The 18,580-nt window shown below is 46.1% G+C and overlaps 1 protein-coding gene across 1 annotated transcript in view; it reads left to right on the top strand.

Moving 5' to 3' along the window:
* Positions 1-3,962, top strand: part of LOC121566823 (transcriptional coactivator YAP1) — a 97,893-nt gene extending 93,931 nt beyond the window's left edge. The window contains 1 exon segment of the mRNA XM_041876703.2: positions 75-3,962. Within this exon segment, the coding sequence (XP_041732637.2) occupies positions 75-310 (236 nt within the window). The 3' untranslated portion in view covers positions 311-3,962.
* The last annotated feature ends 14,618 nt before the right edge of the window (positions 3,963-18,580 follow it).

Below are 18,580 nucleotides of genomic sequence, written 5' to 3'. Positions count from 1 at the left end.
AATTTTATAACATGATATCATAATTCATTCTAACCACGTCGTAACGTATTTATGTCGTCGTTTGGCATCATCAGGGGACGCCCTGCCGGCCTCCATTGGGACGCAGCCCAGCCGTTTCCCTGACTACCTGGACACCATCCCGGGGACGGACGTGGACCTCGGCACGCTGGAGAGCGAGAGCATGGCCATGGAGGGGGAGGAGCTCATGCCTAGTCTCCAGGAAGCCCTTAGCTCCGACATCCTGAACGATATGGAGTCAGTCCTGGCCGCCACAAAGATTGACAAGGAGAGCTTCCTCACATGGTTATAACGTGGTTATAACGTGGTTATAACACGTTTATAGAACAAGCTGGACCCTCATATGGTATACAGCGGGGGGTTCCCAAACTTTTTTTTTTCTCTCTGTGACCTACTAACTGAGGTGGGTGTTGAGTCGTGACCCACCAATAGGACTTGAGCAGTGGAACTACATATTCTGACCTACAGAACCACTTGTATATTAGGAGAGGGATGACAGGAGCCTGGTATGGGATGATGGGTTCTAGAGAGAGAGAGAGAGACGCTACATCCTCTCCGCACTAAGTCTACACTCTGAACTGCTGCCTAGTCAAACTAGATGATTTGATACAACAAAGACATTTCAACCAACCTTCTTCCTCCCTGGACATGTATGATATCTGTCGTCGGTCAGCATACACAATGATAGCTGGCTGAACTCTCTTTTCGACAGTGCTACTCTGTTATTTATGCTTGTTTCTATATCTTACTTTTTTGTTGTCTGTGTCTTCAAGGCTGGCCCATGAACAGACAATTTATTCAAGGGTCCCCAAATCTTTTCACACGGCTAGCCTTGTCCTTCATCTAGGACTATACCTGGAGCAGGAGAGCTGCTCATTCTTCGACCCCACCATCACTTCAAGGGAGTCTTTACCTGCTGGCCGGCCGGCTGGCACTAGGCAAGGCAAAGGGCTTGGTGCTCTCCTTCTCCCCTAACCCCCACGACCCCCAGACTGTATCTGAGCTGGGCAGCTTCCTCCATGTGCTCCTCTCCCCTTGCCCCCAGGCTGACTGCTGAGAGAGATCTGGCTGTTGGACGAGACTAGTACTCTGCATACATACAGACAGACGGACATACAGACAGACGGACATACAGAGACAGAAAGACAGAGACTGACGGACGGGCGGACGAACGGGAAGACAGGACTTCCACAACCAGCAGTGACCACCCGGAGCTTCTTGTTCTGGTGCCTTTACTCTACAACAAATGTGCAAAATGTGCAAATCAAGCATTTTGGCCTGCAACTATCACAACAAAAAAAGGAGGGACTGTCTAGTCCACAACACAGTGAGAAGCGGCAGCAGCTCAACCTTTCGTAGCTGTCTGGGACGACTCCTGCTTCCTGCCGTCTCATTCAAAGTGTCTTGGGAAAATGTATGAACATCATATACTCCTGCTTCCTGCTTCCTGGCTTTTTTTCTTTTTATTAATGTCTTTTACATTTTTATAGTTTTTATTTGTTGTTATTAACGATGAGTCTGGGAAAACCAAAAATGATGTATCTGAAGTTAGGGAAAGAACTACTGATTTGGAAGGTTAAGTTAGGTTAGGTTAAGTTAGGTTAAGTTAGATTAGGTTAAGTGAGGTTAGGTTAAGTTAGGTTAGGTTAAATTAGGGCTAAATCCCAATTGGCACTTATTCCCTACACAGTGCACTACTTTTGACCAGAGCTCTGTGGCCACTGGTCAAAATTAGTGCACTATATAGGGAATAGGGTGCCATTTGGGACAAAGTCTAGGTTACACATGTTAGGACATGTTAGGACCGTGTGGTGGTGATGGGGGATGGGCTGGAGCAGGACATGTTAGGACCGTGTGGTGGTGATGGGGGTGGGCTGGAGCAGGACATGTTAGGACCGTGTGGTGGTGATGGGGGGTGGGCTGGAGCAGGACATGTTAGGACCGTGTGGTGGTGATGGGGGGTGGGCTGGAGCAGGACATGTTAGGACCGTGTGGTGGTGATGGGGGGTGGGCTGGAGCAGGACATGTTAGGACCGTGTGGTGGTGATGGGGGTGGGCTGGAGCAGGACATGTTAGGACCGTGGTGGTGGTGATGGGGGTGGGCTGGAGCAGGACATGTTAGGACCGTGTGGTGGTGATGGGGGTGGGCTGGAGCAGGACATGTTAGGACCGTGTGGTGGTGATGGGGGTGGGCTGGAGCAGGACATGTTAGGACCGTGTGGTGGTGATGGGGGGTGGGCTGGAGCCTGGGCCGGGGACCTCGTATACTAAAACCATACCGCTGCTTGGCTGTGCCAGCGTGTCTATAACTTAAACCTGTCATTGTCAAATCAAGTGGCTTCAGTTGTATTTCTTTGGGAGAAGAAGAGGAACAAAAGCAAAAAAGCAACACCAAGTTTTCTGTATTGTAGTGTATTGTAGTGTATTGTAGTGTATTGTGTATCGTGACGTCGAGCAATAATGATGTATCTAAGAAATTGTATTATTGACGAACAAACCACACTCTCCTCTACTTACCCTAATGTTCAATAATCAAAAGTATATTTCTGTTGTTAAAGGTTTTATAAAAACGTGTTATTATGATGGGGCTTTTTTTTAATGAATCCTATCTTCTTTATATTTCAGTCTTATTCAAGCCTGATTCACTGTTGCTTTGTTGTATCTTTTAGTAATCTTCTATGTTTGTTAGGTTATTACATGATATTAGATCAAATTGCTTTTTTTGGTTTACTTTAGCTTGTTGTTTTATAGGTGGATTGATATGTTTTAACCGGGTCACCTTTCAGCACATCACTAACTGACATGGGATCTTTACAAACACAGACATATTCCGTTACACATTTTGTAATGATTTGATCAATATTGGTGTTATTGTATCCTTATCGATCACACACACTCTGCTTTCATGCTTCCCCTATTAGGTTAAGATATTCTTAATCAATAACCAAAAAAAATAAAAAATAAAAATAATAACAAGAAAAACAAAAGGCACTTTGGATCAATAAGAACTGGTTTGATATAGTTGCATCCCAAATGGCACCCTGTTCCCTACACAGTGCACTACTTTAGACCAAGGCCCAAAGGGATCTGGTCAAACGTAGTGCACTATATAGGGAATAGGGTGCCTTTGGGGAGACAGCCACAGCCCTTGATGCCTTGCTATAGACCTGCTGTGCTGCTGAAACAAGATGGTGGTTAGGACCGGTTTTAGCTGGTTATAGAAGAGTATGTCACGATGGTTAGAGAAGTAACACTAGAGTCAGAGGTTACAGCTGGGGTTTGAATTTGAATGAGTGGTAAGTGTGAGTTACAGCACGTGGGCTCTAGTTGGTGTACAGTTAGAATTTCTCCTCGTGAAAAAAACAACAACAAACAAACAATCAGCTATGGTTTTACAGTCAGGAATTGTTGTGACAGATTCCAAAGAGTTATTTTTTTTCTTTTTTTTTTTCGAATGGTTCTTCTTCCAACTTGATGATGAATCTAATTTCACAGGCGACAAACAAAATGATATTGTTATTATCAACCTCTGTCCATCTATGTATCTATCTACACATGTATAAGCTAATGAGAACGTGTCAATTAGGTAGGGTTTTCAAGGTAATAGAGGCGGAATTTCAATTTCTAGACATGATGGTCATTTTGATTTAACTAAACTGTGAGGATTCTAAAGGATTCCAGGAGTTCTAGAATAGAACCAGACAAGTACGTGATTCTTCCTGAGAGTTGTTTTTTTTTTTGGTCACGTGTTTGTTGACATTCTTCCAGAACAAGAGAACACTACAGTGCTTTTCCTGTTAAAAGTTTGGTGGTTGAATAAATAGATGTATTTGTCACATAAGCGTGATTTTATGCTTAGCTAGTTTTGTTAGACTATAGTTAACTGTTTGACTGTCTTTGTAGCGTAGTACTAATCGCTCACATTTAAAGGATTGGTATTTAGATTTTTTTCTAAATGCACACATCAAAAATGAATTTATATTCAGTAACGATGATCTCTAAGTATTTTCATAGATATTATGTGCATGTATTTTAGAAACATAAATTCTGTTACATTATATCCCTTTCTATAATACTTTAGAATTGGCCTGGAATAAAGTATATTACTATAGTAATAATGTGTCTTGTTTTGTTTTAATATCTATTGTTTACAGGAAACTCATTCAACTATTTTAGATTCAGTTTTGTGAAAAAGGACTGGGGGGTGGGGGGGATATACTTCTCCCATGGGCAAAGAAACAGAAAAAGGGGTGAAGATATTAACTAACAATATTTTTGATCCGAATGTGCAAATTGTCCAAACAGATCCACAAGGTAGATGGATGATTTTAAATATGTTATTGGACCATAAACAGATTTGGCTCATTAATCTATACGGACCAATGATGATCCACGCTTCTTTGAAAATATATATAATAATTTATCAAGCCTACAAGCAATACAAGACTCTATTATTATGGTGGGAGATTATAATACGGTTTTAAATACGTCAATGGACCGTATAGGAAATCACATTACAAACTATCACCCTCATGCTCTTAAGGAAATCATGAATGTCATGGATACATTAGAACTAGTGGATATATGGAGGCTTAAATATCCTGATCTAGTGAGATATACATGGTGGAGACTCGATCAAGCTAGTCGTCTTGACTACTTTCTTATGTCATTCTCGCTGGCACCAAAAAAAAAAAAAAAAAAAAGGTTTGATAGGGGACAGAACGCGGTCAGACCATCAAATAATTGGTATTTACAGTTGAAGTCGGAAGTTTACATACACTTACGTTGGAGTCATTAAAACTCGTTTTTCAACCACTCCACAAATTTCTTGTTAACAAACTATAGTTTTGGCAAGTCAGTTAGTCACCTCAAGGGTCTGGAGGGCGTTCATGGAACGTCTGGGGGTCTCGATCAGCCTGACCTCAGGTTTTCACCCCGAGAGTAATGGGCAGGTGGAGAGAGTTAACCAGGATGTGGGTAGGTTTCTGCGGTCCTATTGCCAGGACCGGCCGGGGGAGTGGTCAGGTTTTATCCCCTGGGCAGAGATGGCCCAAAACTCACTCCGCCACTCATCCTTTCTCCCTTTCAGTGTGTGTTAGTTTATCAGCCGGTCCTGGCACCTTGGCATCAGAGCCAGATCGAGGCTCCTGCGGTGGATGAGTGGTTTCGGCGCTCGGAAGAGACCTGGAACGCTGCCCATGTACGCCTGCAGCGGGCCATCAGGCGACAAAAGGCGAGCGCCGACCGCCACCGCAGTGAGAACCCGGTGTATGCACCGGGTGATCGGGTCTGGCTCTCGACCCGAAACCTGCCCCTTCGCCTGCTCTGCCAGAAGCTGGGTCGGCGGTTTGTGGGGCCATTTAAAGTCCTGAGGAGATTGAACGAGGTTTGTTATAGGTTACAGCTTCTTCTGAATTACCGTATTAACCCCTCGTTCCATGTGTCTCTCCTCAGGCCGGTGGTAGCTGGTCCACTCCAGGAGTCTGAGGTACGGGAGGTTCCTCCGCCAACACTGGGCATCGAGGGGGCACCGGCGTACTTGGTCCGTTCCTTCCTGGATTCGAGGCGTCGGGTGGGGGGCCTGCAGTATCTCGTGGAGTGGGAGGGGTACGGTCCGGAGGAGCGGTGCTGGGTTCCTAGGAGGGATATCCTCGATCACTCCATGTTGAGGGATTTCCACCATTGTCATCCGACTCTCCCTGCGCCGCGTCCTCCTGGCCATCCCCGAGGCCGGTGTCGGCGCACGGCTGGAGCCGCACGTCAAGTGGGGGGGTACTGTCACGGATTCAGCCAAGGCTGCTCCTCCTCCTTGCTCGGGCAGGCTTCGGCGTTCGTCGTCACCGGAGTACTAGCTGCTACCGGTCTATGTTTCTGTGTTCTCCTTGTCTTGTCTTTATCGTTCACACCTGGTTCCCATTACGTATTGATCACTTCCCTATTTAACCCTCTGGCTCCCACTGTATGTTGTGCCTGTTTGTTCATGTTTGGTTGTTTGTCTGCTTGGAGGTTATGTTATGTACGTTACCTACGAGTAAAGTACGTTTTCGATTAGCTCTGTGTCCTGCGCCTGACTTCGTCCTACCGCATCACACTGACATCCTAACACTAGGATTAAATGTCAGGAATTGTGAAAAACTGAGTTTAAATGTATTTGGCTAAGGTGTATGTAAACTTCCGACTTCAACTGTATATATTACTCTTACAGAATTTCCACGTGGGCGAGGATATTGGAAATTGTATCAAAGTCTATTGGATGACAACTTGTTTTTAACCAGGACAGAAGAATTTATAACTAACTAACTAACTAAGAGGGGGTATACAGAAGTGCAGTCGCAAACACCATCAAGCGCTATGATGAAACTGGCTCTCGTGAGGACCGCCACAGGAATGGAAGACCCAGAGTTACCTCTGCTGCAGAGGATAAGTTCATTAGAGTTACCAGCCTCAGAAATTGCAGCCCAAATAAATGCTTCACAGAGTTCAAGTAACAGACACATCTCAACATCAACTGTTCAGGCTGTAACACAACAAAATGTGCAATAAGTCAAGGGGTATGAATATTTTCTGAAGTCACTGCAGTCCACTACTTTTGAACAGGGCCAACAGGGCTCTGGTCAAAAGTAGTGCACTATATAGGGAATAGGGTGCCATTCTCTGGTCTAAAGTAGTGCACTATATAGGGAATAGGGTGCCATTCTCTGGTCTAAAGTAGTGCACTATATAGGGAATAGGGTGCCATTCTCTGGTCTAAAGTAGTGCACTATATAGGGAATAGGGTGCCATTCTCTGGTCTAAAGTAGTGCACTATATAGGGAATAGGGGTGCCGTTTGGGATGCAAATATTTTTGGGTCTGGAAATGTCTCATACTTGTAAAAGAGATTTCTTATGGCAAAAATCACCTTTATTCTACAAACAAGTGATGCTGATACGGTAATAGCATAAGCACAAACACACATCATCTCTTTTACAAGTATGAGACATTTCCAGACCAAAAAATATTTGCATCCCAAACGGCACCCCTATTCCCTATATAGTGCACTACTTTAGACCAGAAATGGCACCCTATTCCCTATATAGTGCACTACTTTTGACCAGAGCCCTGTTGGCCCTGTTCAAAAGTAGTGGACTGCAGTGACTTCAGAAAATATTCATACCCCTTGACTTATTGCACAGTTTGTTGTGTTACAGCCTGAATTAATAATGTATTACGTTTTCTTTTACTTCTTCTCACCGATCTACATACAATACCCCATAATGACAAAGCATAAAGATGTTTTTAGAAATGTTTGCAAATGTATTGAAAATTAAATACAGACATTTGTCATTACATACAGTGGGGAAAAAAAGTATTTAGTCAGCCACCAATTGTGCAAGTTCTCTCACTTAAAAAGATGAGAGAGGCCTGTAATTTTCATCATAGGTACACATCAACTATGACAGACAAAATGAGATTTTTTTTTCCAGAAAATCACATTATAGGATTTTTAATGAATTTATTTGCAAATGATGGTGGAAAATAAGTATTTGGTCAATAACAAAAGTTTCTCAATACTTTGTTATATACCCTTTGTTGGCAATGACACAGGTCAAACGTTTTCTGTAAGTCTTCACAAGGTTTTCACACACTGTTGCTGGTATTTTGGCCCATTCCTCCATGCAGATCTCCTCTAGAGCAGTGATGTTTTGGGGCTGTCGCTCGGCAACACGGACTTTCAACTCCCCTCCAAAGATTTTCTATGGGGTTGAGATCTGGAGACTGGCTAGGCCACTCCAGGACCTTGAAATGCTTCTTACGAAGCCACTCCTTCGTTGCCCGGGCGGTGTGTTTGGGATCATTGTCATGCTGAAAGACCCAGCCACGTTTCATCTTCAATGCCCTTGCTGATGGAAGGAGGTTTTCACTCAAAATCTTACGATACATGGCCCCATTCATTCTTTCCTTTACACGGATCAGTCGTCCTGGTCCCTTTGCAGAAAAAACATGCCCAAAGCATGATGTTTCCACCCCATGCTTCATAGTAGGTATGGTGTTCTTTGGATGCAACTCAGCATTCTTTGTCCTCCAAACCACGACGAGTTGAGTTTTTACCAAAAAGTAATATTTTGGTTTCATCTGACCATATGACATTCTCCCAATCCTCTTCTGGATCATCCAAATGCACTCTAGCAAACTTCAGACGGGCCTGGACATGTACTGGCTTAAGCAGGGGGGACACGTCTGTCACTGCAGGATTTGAGTCCCTGGCGGCGTAGTGTGTTACTGATGGTAGGCTTTGTTACTTTGGTCCCAGCTCTCTGCAGGTCATTCACTAGGTCCCCCCGTGTGGTTCTGGGATTTTTGCTCACCGTTCTTGTGATCATTTTGACCCCACGGGGTGAGATCTTGCGTGGAGCCCCAGATCGAGGGAGATTATCAGTGGTCTTGTATGTCTTCCATTTCCTAATAATTGCTCCCACAGTTGATTTCCTCAAACCAAGCTGCTTACCTATTGCAGATTCAGTCTTCCCAGCCTGGTGCAGGTCTACAATTTTGTTTCTGGTGTCCTTTGACAGCTCTTTGGTCTTGGCCATAGTGGAGTTTGGAGTGTGACTGTTTGAGGTTGTGGACAGGTGTCTTTTATACTGATAACAAGTTCAAACAGGTGCCATTAATACAGGTAACGAGTGGAGGACAGAGGAGCCTCTTAAAGAAGAAGTTACAGGTCTGTGAGAGCCAGAAATCTTGCTTGTTTGTAGGTGACCAAATACTTATTTTCCACCATAATTTGCAAATAAATTCATTAAAAATCCTACAATGTGATTTTCTGGAAAAAAAATTCTCAATTTGTCTGTCATAGTTGATGTGTACCTATGATGAAAATTACAGGCCTCTCTCATCTTTTTAAGTGGGAGAACTTGCACAATTGGTGGCTGACTAAATACTTTTTTTCCCCACTGTAAGTATTCACACTCCTGTGTCAATACTTTGTAGAAGCACCTTTGGCAGCGATAACAGCTGTCAGTCTTTCTGGTTAAGTCTCTAAGAAATTTCCACACCTGGATTGTGCAACATCTGCCCATTATTCTTTTCAAAATTCTTCAAGCTCTGTCAAATTGGATATTGATCATTGCTAGACAACCATTTTCAGGTCTTGCCATAGATTTTCAAGTAGATTTAAATCAAAACTGTGACTCGGCCACAAAGGAACATTCACTGTCTTCTTGGCAGAGCAACTCCAGTGTAGATTTGGCCTTGTGTTTTAGGTTATTGTCCTGCTGAAAGGTACAGTATAACACATGGTGTAGTGTACTCAGGGCTCAATTCTTTAATATATAACATATTATATAGTATACTCAGGGCTCAATTCTTTAATATATAACATATTGTATAGTATACTCAGGGCTCAATTCTTTAATATATAACATATTGTATAGTATACTCAGGGCTCAATTCTTTAATATATAACATATTATATAGTATACTCAGGGCTCAATTCTTTAATATATAACATATTGTATAGTATACTCAGGGCTCAATTCTTTAATATATAACATATTATATAGTATACTCAGGGCTCAATTCTTTAATATATAACATATTGTAGTATATTCATGGCTCAATTCTTTAATGTATAACATATTGTATAGTATACTCATGGCTCAATTCTTTAATATATAACATATTGTATAGAATACTCAGGGCTCAATTATTTAATATATAACATATTGTATAGTATACTCAGGGCTCAATTCTTTAATATATAACATATTGTATAGTATACTCAGGGCTCAATTCTTTAATATATATAACATATTGTATAGTATACTCATGGCTCAATTCTTTAATATATAACATATTGTATAGAATACTCAGGGCTCAATTCTTTAATATATAACATATTGTATAGTATACTCAGGGCTCAATTCTTTAATATATAACATATTGTATAGTATACTCAGGGCTCAATTATTTAATATATAACATATTGTATAGTATACTCAGGGCTCAATTCTTTAATATATAACATATTGTATAGTATACTCAGGGCTCAATTCTTTAATATATAACATATTGTATAGTATACTCAGGGCTCAATTCTTTAATATATACAGTGAGGGAAAAAAGTATTTGATCCCCTGCTGATTTTGTACTTTTGCCCACTGACAAAGACATGATCAGTCTATAATTTTAATGATACGTTTATTTGAACAGTGAGAGACAGAATAACAACAAAGAAATCCAGAAAAACGCATGTAAATTTTTTTATAAATTGATTTGCATTTTAATGAGGGAAATAAGTATTTGACCCCTCTGCAAAACATGACTTAGTACTTGGTGGCAAAACCCTTGTTGGCAATCACAGAGGTCAGACGTTTCTTGTAGTTGGCCACCAGGTTTGCACACATCTCAGGAGGGATTTTGTCCCACTCCTCTTTGCAGATCTTCTCCAAGTCATTAAGGTTTCCAGGCTGACGTTTGGCAACTCGAACCTTCAGCTCCCTCCACAGATTTTCTATGGGAGTAAGGTCTAGAGACTGGCTAGGCCACTCCAGGACCTTAATGTGCTTCTTCTTGAGCCACTCCTTTGTTGACTTGGCCGTGTGTTTTGGGTCATTGTCATGCTGGAATACCCATCCACGACCCATTTTCAATGCCCTGGCTGAGGGAAGGAGGTTCTCACCCAAGATTTGACGGTACATGGCCCCGTCCATCGTCCCTTTGATGCGGTGAAGTTGTCCTGTCCCCTTAGCAGAAAAACACCCCCAAAGCATAATGTTTCCAACTCCATGTTTGACTGTAACGATCCCGGCAGTCTGAGTCGGGTCCTGTCTGTGGACTAGTTTTTCTGCTCGTGATCTCCAGTTTCCCGAGGGTTCTGGAACGCTCCGGGGAGCTCTCTTGATTTCCGCACCTGCATCCCATCAGCAATCTGCACACCTGGTCCTGATCATCACCCTTCTTAGGCTCTGGCCTAACATCCATTCCCTGCCGGATCGTTAGCCATGAACAGTAGGTTTACCAGAGTATCAGTCTTAGAGCTTCTAGCGTTAGTTTTGTTGTTTTGCACCTTGTTGGTTTGTTGTTTACTTACCTCCGTTTTGTTCCATCTGCAGTCACTCGTCCGGAACCTTCATCCAACCTCTGCCTGGTGGTCGGCGGCTGCCGAGCCATGATGGGATCAACCACTGCACCCCCCAACAACTAATCAACGCCGCCCGCTCTGTTCCCTGGATTATTCAGCATCACTCTTGAATTTGTAAATAAACACTCACCTTCGTTTCAACTTACCTTGTCCTGGTCTGCTTCTGGGTTCTGGCTTTGTAACTCGTGACAGAACGATCCGGCCAGTAATGAACCCAGCGGACCTGGACTCTGTTCGCCATGCCATTACCCATCAGGAGAAGATGTTGGGCCATCATAGCACGGTACTACAGGAGATCGCGTTGTCAGTTCGGAACCTTTCTACCGGTCTGACGGAGGTCCAGAACCAACGCAAGTTTCCGGTGGAGGATCCACTACCGGTTTCACCCATCTCGCCTGCCGCTTCTGGAGCTGTGTCCTTCCGTGAGCCCAAGGTTCCGACGCCGGATAAATATGAGGGGGAGCTGGGAAGATGCCGTTCCTTCCTTATGCAGTGTGGATTAGTGTTCGATCTACAGCCCTACTCTTATGCCACAGACAAGGCTAGGATAGCCTTTGTGATTGAGTTGCTGCGTGGTCGAGCGCTGGAGTGGGCTTCAGCCGTTTGGGAACGACAGGATCCCTGCATGGCTTCATACCAGGGGTTCACGGCCGAGATGAGGAAGCTCTTCGACCATTCCGTCCGAGGGAGGGACGCAGCTAGGCGCCTGTTTTCGCTTCGCCAAGGAACTCGCAGCGTGGCCGACTTCGTGATCGAGTTCAAGACGTTGGCTGTGGAGAGTGGGTGGAATGAGGAGTCTCTGCAAGCGGCCTTTTACCAGGGTCTGTCGGAGCAGCTCAAGGATGAGTTGATCTCCTATCCGGAGCCTAGTGACCTGGACAGCTTGGTAGCCTTGTCTATTCGGGTGGATAATCGAGTCCGAGAGCGAAGGAGGGAGAAGCAATGGGTTCCGTCCAACCGATCAGCTTCTCAGGTTCCAGTCGGGTCGGGGATTGGATCAGAATACGTCGATCATCGGCCACCACACAGGATTAGTGGAGAGGTTCTGTCTCCCGATTCTGAACCCATGCAAGTGGGGCGGCACGGGTTAACCAAGGAGGAGCGCCAACACAGACGTAGGACTAACTGTTGCCTCTACTGTGGTGGTTCGGGACATTACCTCGCCACTGGTTCCCGGCGGTCGTCAAACTGCGCGGCTCGCTAAAGTTGGGAGGACTTTTAGCGAGCCAGTTTCGACCTCTCAATACCTCTGTCAGACCCCGTTTCCCGGCTACCCTTATGAACAGGAATCAGAGCTTAGCGATTAACGCTTTTATCGATTCAGGTGCCGATGGAAGCTTTCTAGATGCCGAGTTGGTGGAACAGCTGGGGCTTTCCAAGGAGCAATTGCCGGAAGCCATTGAAGCTACCACTCTGGACGGCAGTAGTCTGGCACGTATCACGATGAGGACTGAACCGGTTAAGATGCTGTTGTCGGGGAATCATTCTGAGATGATTTCATTCTTCATTCTGCCGTCTTCCCATGTTCCTCTGGTCCTTGGATACCCCTGGCTGAAGGAACACAATCCCACGTTCGATTGGGTGACGGGCAAGGTAACGAGTTGGAGCCTTGATTGTCATGCTAACTGTCTCAAGACTGCCTGTCCCCATTCGGTTCCCAGTCAGGTGATTGAGGCTAAACCCCCAGATTTGTCCCTGGTTCCCGAGACATATCACGATTTGGGGAAGTTTTCAGTAAGCAGAAGGCTCTGTCACTCCCTCCCCACCGTCCATATGATTGTGCCATCAACCTGTTCCCTGGAGCTGTCTACCCCAAGGGAAGGTTATACAGTATCTCCCGACCTGAACGTGAGGCTTTGGAGACCTACATCAAGGAGTCCCTAGCTGCTGGTCTCGTTCGTCCCTCGTCATCACCCCCCTGGGGGCAGGATTCTTCTTTGTGGGTAAGAAGGATGGCTCTCTTCGACCGTGTATTGATTATCGGGGGTTGAATGACATCACGGTCAAGAACAAGTATCCCCTGCCCTTGATGAGTTCTGCCTTCGACTCCTTACAGGGTGCTACGGTGTTCACCAAGCTAGACCCACGCAATGCGTATCACATGGTCCGGATCAGAGAGGGGGACGAGTGGTTGACGGGGTTTCAATACACCGATGGGTCACTTCGAGTATCAGGTGATGCCGTTTGGACTGACCAATGCTCCAGCGGTATTCCAGAGTATGGTGAACGACGTCCTGAGAGATATGATCGGTCTCTTTGTGTTTGTTTACCTGGATGACATTCTGATCTTCTCGAAGGAACCTTCCCGACCACGTCCAGCATGTCCGGCAGGTTCTGCAGCGATTGTTGGAGAATCGCCTGTTCGTGAAGGCCGAGAAGTGCGAGTTTCACGCCCACACGACATCCTTTCTCGGGTACATCATCTCCAGGGGAGAGATTAGGATGGACCAGGAGAAGGTTAGAGCGGTTCTGGAATGGGCCCAGCCCGGTACGAGATTGCAGCTCCAGAGATTTTTGGGGTTTGCGAATTTCTACCGCAGATTCATCCGGGATTACAGCCGTGTGGCCGCTCCGTTAACTGCCTTGACTTCCAGTATCAGGACCTTCAAGTGGAATCCGGAGGCGGATCGAGCGTTTCTGGATTTGAAGAGGCGATTCACCAACGCACCGATTCTCTCTCAACCGGACACGGCCCGTCAGTTCGTCGTTGAAGTGGACGCGTCTGATGTGGGAGTTGGCGCCATCCTGTCGCAGCGATGCTCCACAGACAGTAAACTCCATCCCTGCGCCTACTACTCTCGTCGCCTTTCGCCTGCGGAGAGGAATTACGATGTGGGTAACCGGGAGCTTCTCGCGGTGAAACTTGCCTTGGAGGAGTGGCGCCACTGGTTGGAGGGGGCGGAGCAACCGTTTATTGTCTGGACTGACCACAAGAATCTTGCTTACGTGCAATCGGCTAGACGTCTCAACTCCCGTCAGGCCAGGTGGGCGTTGTTTTTCGGACGATTCAAGTTTTCCCTGACGTTCCGACCTGGATCTAAGAACGGCAAGGCGGACGCCTTGTCCCGGATGTTCTCCAAGACGGAGGAGAGTGGGTCCAAGACCGAGACAATTCTCCCCCGGAACTGCGTCGTGGGAGCAGTTATGTGGAAGATTGAGGAGGAGGTGATGGCGGCCCCTTCGGACGCAGCCCGGTCCCGGTAACGGTCCACCCGGTCGGTTGTTTGTGCCTGAGTCGGTTCGTCCCTGCTGTCCTCAAATGGTCCCACGCCAGCAAGATGGCTTGTCACCCTGGCGTGGCTCGGACGATGGCGTTTCTTCGCAGACGCTTTTTGGTGGCCTGCCATGGCCGAGGATACTCGGGGTTTTGTTGCTGCCTGTCCAGTGTGTGCGCAGAATAAGAGTACCAATCGGCCCAGCTCTGGACTACTTCACCCCCTTCCTATTCCCCGGCGACCATGGTCGCATCTGGCCCTGGACTTCGTCACTGGGTTGCCCGCTTCTGAGGGGAACACGGTCGTTCTGACTATCGTGGACAGATTCAGCAAGTTCGCCCACTTTGTGCCAATTGCCAAGCTTCCCTCTGCCTCGGAGACGTCCGAGATCCTGGTTAGGGAGGTTTTCAGGGTCCACGGTTTGCCCAGTGATATCGTTTCCGACCGTGGCCCTCAGTTTACCTCTGCTGTCTGGAAGTCCTTCTGTTTGGCCATTGGAGCTACAGTCAGTCTCACATCTGGTTTTCACCCCCAATCCAATGGTCAGGCGGAGAGAGCCAACCAGAAGATGGAATCCACGCTACGCTGCCTGGTCTCTTCCAACCCCACCTCCTGGGTCTCTCAGTTGCCTTGGGTTGAGTATGCCCACAATACTCTCCCTACATCTGCCACTGGGATGTCTCCCTTCCAGTGCCTGTATGGCTACCAACCTCCCTTGTTCCCTTCTCAGGAGAAGGAGCTCTCAGTGCCCTCTGTTCAGGCCCATATTCGTCGTTGCCACCGGACCTGGCATCGGGCCAGAAAGGCACTCCTTAGAGTTTCGGACCGGTATCAGCTCCAGGCGAATCGTCGCCGGATCCCCGCTCCCACCTATACCATCGGAGATAGGGTCTGGTTGGCCACACGGGATCTTCCTTTACGGACTGAGTCTAGGAAGTTGTTACCGAAGTTCATTGGTCCGTTTGTGGTGGAGAAGGTGATCAATCCAGTGGCAGTTCGACTCAAACTACCGAGGACGCTCAGAGTCCATCCCACCTTTCATGTCTCCTGCCTCAAGCCTGTTTTCCTCAGTCCTCTGTTGCCTCCTCCGCCTCCTCCTCCTCCTCCTCGGATGATCGGAGGTGGTCCTGCCTACACGGTGCGACGCATCATGGATTCCAGACGGCGGGGCCGGGGGTTTCCAGTATCTCGTGGACTGGGAGGGGTATGGTCCTGAAGAGAGGAGTTGGATTCCGCGGCGACAGATCCTAGATGCTGACCTCATTCGTGACTTCTACCGCCTCCATCCTGGCGCTCCGGGAGTCCGCCCGGTGGCGTTCGTCGGAGGGGGGTACTGTAACGATCCCGGCAGTCTGAGTCGGGTCCTGTCTGTGGACTAGTTTTTCTGCTCGTGATCTCCAGTTTCCCGAGGGTTCTGGAACGCTCCGGGGAGCTCTCTTGATTTCCGCACCTGCATCCCATCAGCAATCTGCACACCTGGTCCTGATCATCACCCTTCTTAGGCTCTGGCCTAACATCCATTCCCTGCCGGATCGTTAGCCATGAACAGTAGGTTTACCAGAGTATCAGTCTTAGAGCTTCTAGCGTTAGTTTTGTTGTTTTGCACCTTGTTGGTTTGTTGTTTACTTACCTCCGTTTTGTTCCATCTGCAGTCACTCGTCCGGAACCTTCATCCAACCTCTGCCTGGTGGTCGGCGGCTGCCGAGCCATGATGGGATCAACCACTGCACCCCCAACAACTAATCAACGCCGCCCGCTCTGTTCCCTGGATTATTCAGCATCACTCTTGAATTTGTAAATAAACACTCACCTTCGTTTCAACTTACCTTGTCCTGGTCTGCTTCTGGGTTCTGGCTTTGTAACTCGTGACATTGACGGTGGGGATGGTGTTCTTGGGGTCATAGGCAGCATTTCTCCTCCTCCAAACACGGCGAATTGAGTTGATGCCAAAGAGATCGATTTTGGTCTCATCTGACCACAACACTTTCACCCAGTTCTCCTCTGAATCATTCAGATGTTCATTGGCAAACTTCAGACGGGCCTGTATATGTGCTTTCTTGAGCAGGGGGACCTTGCGGGCGCTGCAGGATTTCAGTCCTTCACGGCGTAGTGTGTTACCAATTGTTTTCTTGGTGACTATGGTCCCAGCTGCCTTGAGATCATTGACAAGATCCTCCCGTGTAGTTCTGGGCTGATTCCTCACCGTTCTCATGATCATTGCAACTCCACGAGGTGAGATGTTGCATGGAGCCCCAGACCGAGGGAGATTGACAGTCTTTTGTGTTTCTTCCATTTGCGAATAATCGCACCAACTGTTGTCACCTTCTCACCAAGCTGCTTGGTGATGGTCTTGTAGCCCATTCCAGCCTTGTGTAGGTCTACAATCTTGTCCCTGACATCCTTGGAGAGCTCTTTGGTCTTGGCCATGGTGGAGAGTTTGGAATCTGATTGATGGATTGCTTCTGTGGACAGGTGTCTTTTTTACAGGTAACAAACTGAGATTAGGAGCACTCCCTTTAAGAGTGTGCTCCTAATCTCAGCTCGTTACCTGTATAAAATACACCTGGGAGCCAGAAATCTTTCTGATTGAGAGGGGGTCAAATACTTATTTCCCTCATTAAAGTGCTAATCAATTTATAACATTTTTGACATGCGTTTTTCTGGATTTTTTTGTTGTTATTCTGTCTCTCACTGTTCAAACAAACCTACCATTAAAATTATAGACTGATCATTTCTTTGTCAGTGGGCAAACGTACAAAATCAGCAGACGATCAAATACTTTTTTCCTTCACTGTAACATATTGTATAGTATACTCAGGGCTCAATTATTTAATATATAACATATTGTATAGTATACTCATGGCTCAATTCTTTAAATAAGATCTTTTTTTTTTTTTTTCTTTTTTTTTCTTTTTTTTTTACTACATCTCATCTGACGAGACCCCCATCCATAGACCCGCCTGCTTCCACCCCCATCCATAGACCCGCCTGCTTCCACCCCCATTCATAGACCCGCCTGCTTCCACCCCCATTCATAGACCCGCCTGCTTCCACCCCCATTCATAGACCCGCCTGCTTCCACCCCCATTCATAGACCCGCCTGCTTCCACCCCCCATTCATAGACCCGCCTGCTTCCACCCCCCATCCATAGACCCGCCTGCTTCCACCCCCATCCATAGACCCGCCTGCTTCCACCCCCATCCATAGACCCGCAACACAGTACTGTGTTGTTACCGTAGTACTGTGTTGGTACTGTGTGGTCCTCTGTAGCTCAGCTGGTAGAGCACGGCGCTTGTAACGCCAGGGTAGTGGGTTCGATCCCCGGGACCACCCATACGTAAATATGTATGCGCACATGACTGTAAGTCGCTTTGGATAAAAGCGTCTGCTAAAATGGCATATTATTATTATTATATTATTATAGACCCGCATGCTCATGTGATGGAAATGTTCTCTGTGTGTACCAGATCGTATGTTTAGAATAACACTGCTTTCTAATAACCTGTCTTGGTTGGGTTCATGCGAGGGACGGATTGTCTACGTAAAGGAGTAAACCACAATATCACTGATAAGCAATTTTGGCAGTATGCCCAGAATATTGTTCCGGGACTAGATAAGCGATACAAGGTCTCAGCTTGGAGAGAAGAATCCTCGTGAGGTATCAGTCAGTCACATGCAGGAACCAACGTTAATAATAAATAATGAATAATAATACAGGGCCTTCGGAAATCCTGAAAGTATTCAGACCCCTTCCCTCTTTCCACATGTTACAGCCTTATTCTAAAATGGATTACATTTTTTTTAAATCCTCATCATTCTACACACAAAATCCCATAATGACAAAGTGAAAACAAAAAAAAACTGAAATACCTTATTTACACAAGTATTCCGACCCTTTGCTATGAGACTCGAAATTGAGCTCAGGTGCGTCCTTCGGGAAATTCTGAAAGTATTCAGACCCCTTCCCTTTTTCAGTGTCATGGAAATTCTAATCAAAAGGAAGAGAGACTGCAGATTCTTCAAAAACAATCACTTTTTATTATAAGATTTGCAAAAATCGGGAGCTGGTTAACAATCCACTCAACAGGGCAGCGTTAAGACCCCAACAAACAAGAGTTGTGTCTCAGCTTTTATAGGACAATGCAACCTCTGTCTAGGTGGCAGTTTAGCCAGTGTGTGAGATCATGGTGGGAACATACAGTGGATATAAAAAGTATCCACA

This window comes from Coregonus clupeaformis, chromosome 5 (genome assembly GCF_020615455.1).
Source record: "Coregonus clupeaformis isolate EN_2021a chromosome 5, ASM2061545v1, whole genome shotgun sequence".
Lineage (NCBI taxonomy): Eukaryota > Metazoa > Chordata > Actinopteri > Salmoniformes > Salmonidae > Coregonus > Coregonus clupeaformis.
This window is presented reverse-complemented; position numbering and strand designations above follow the sequence as displayed.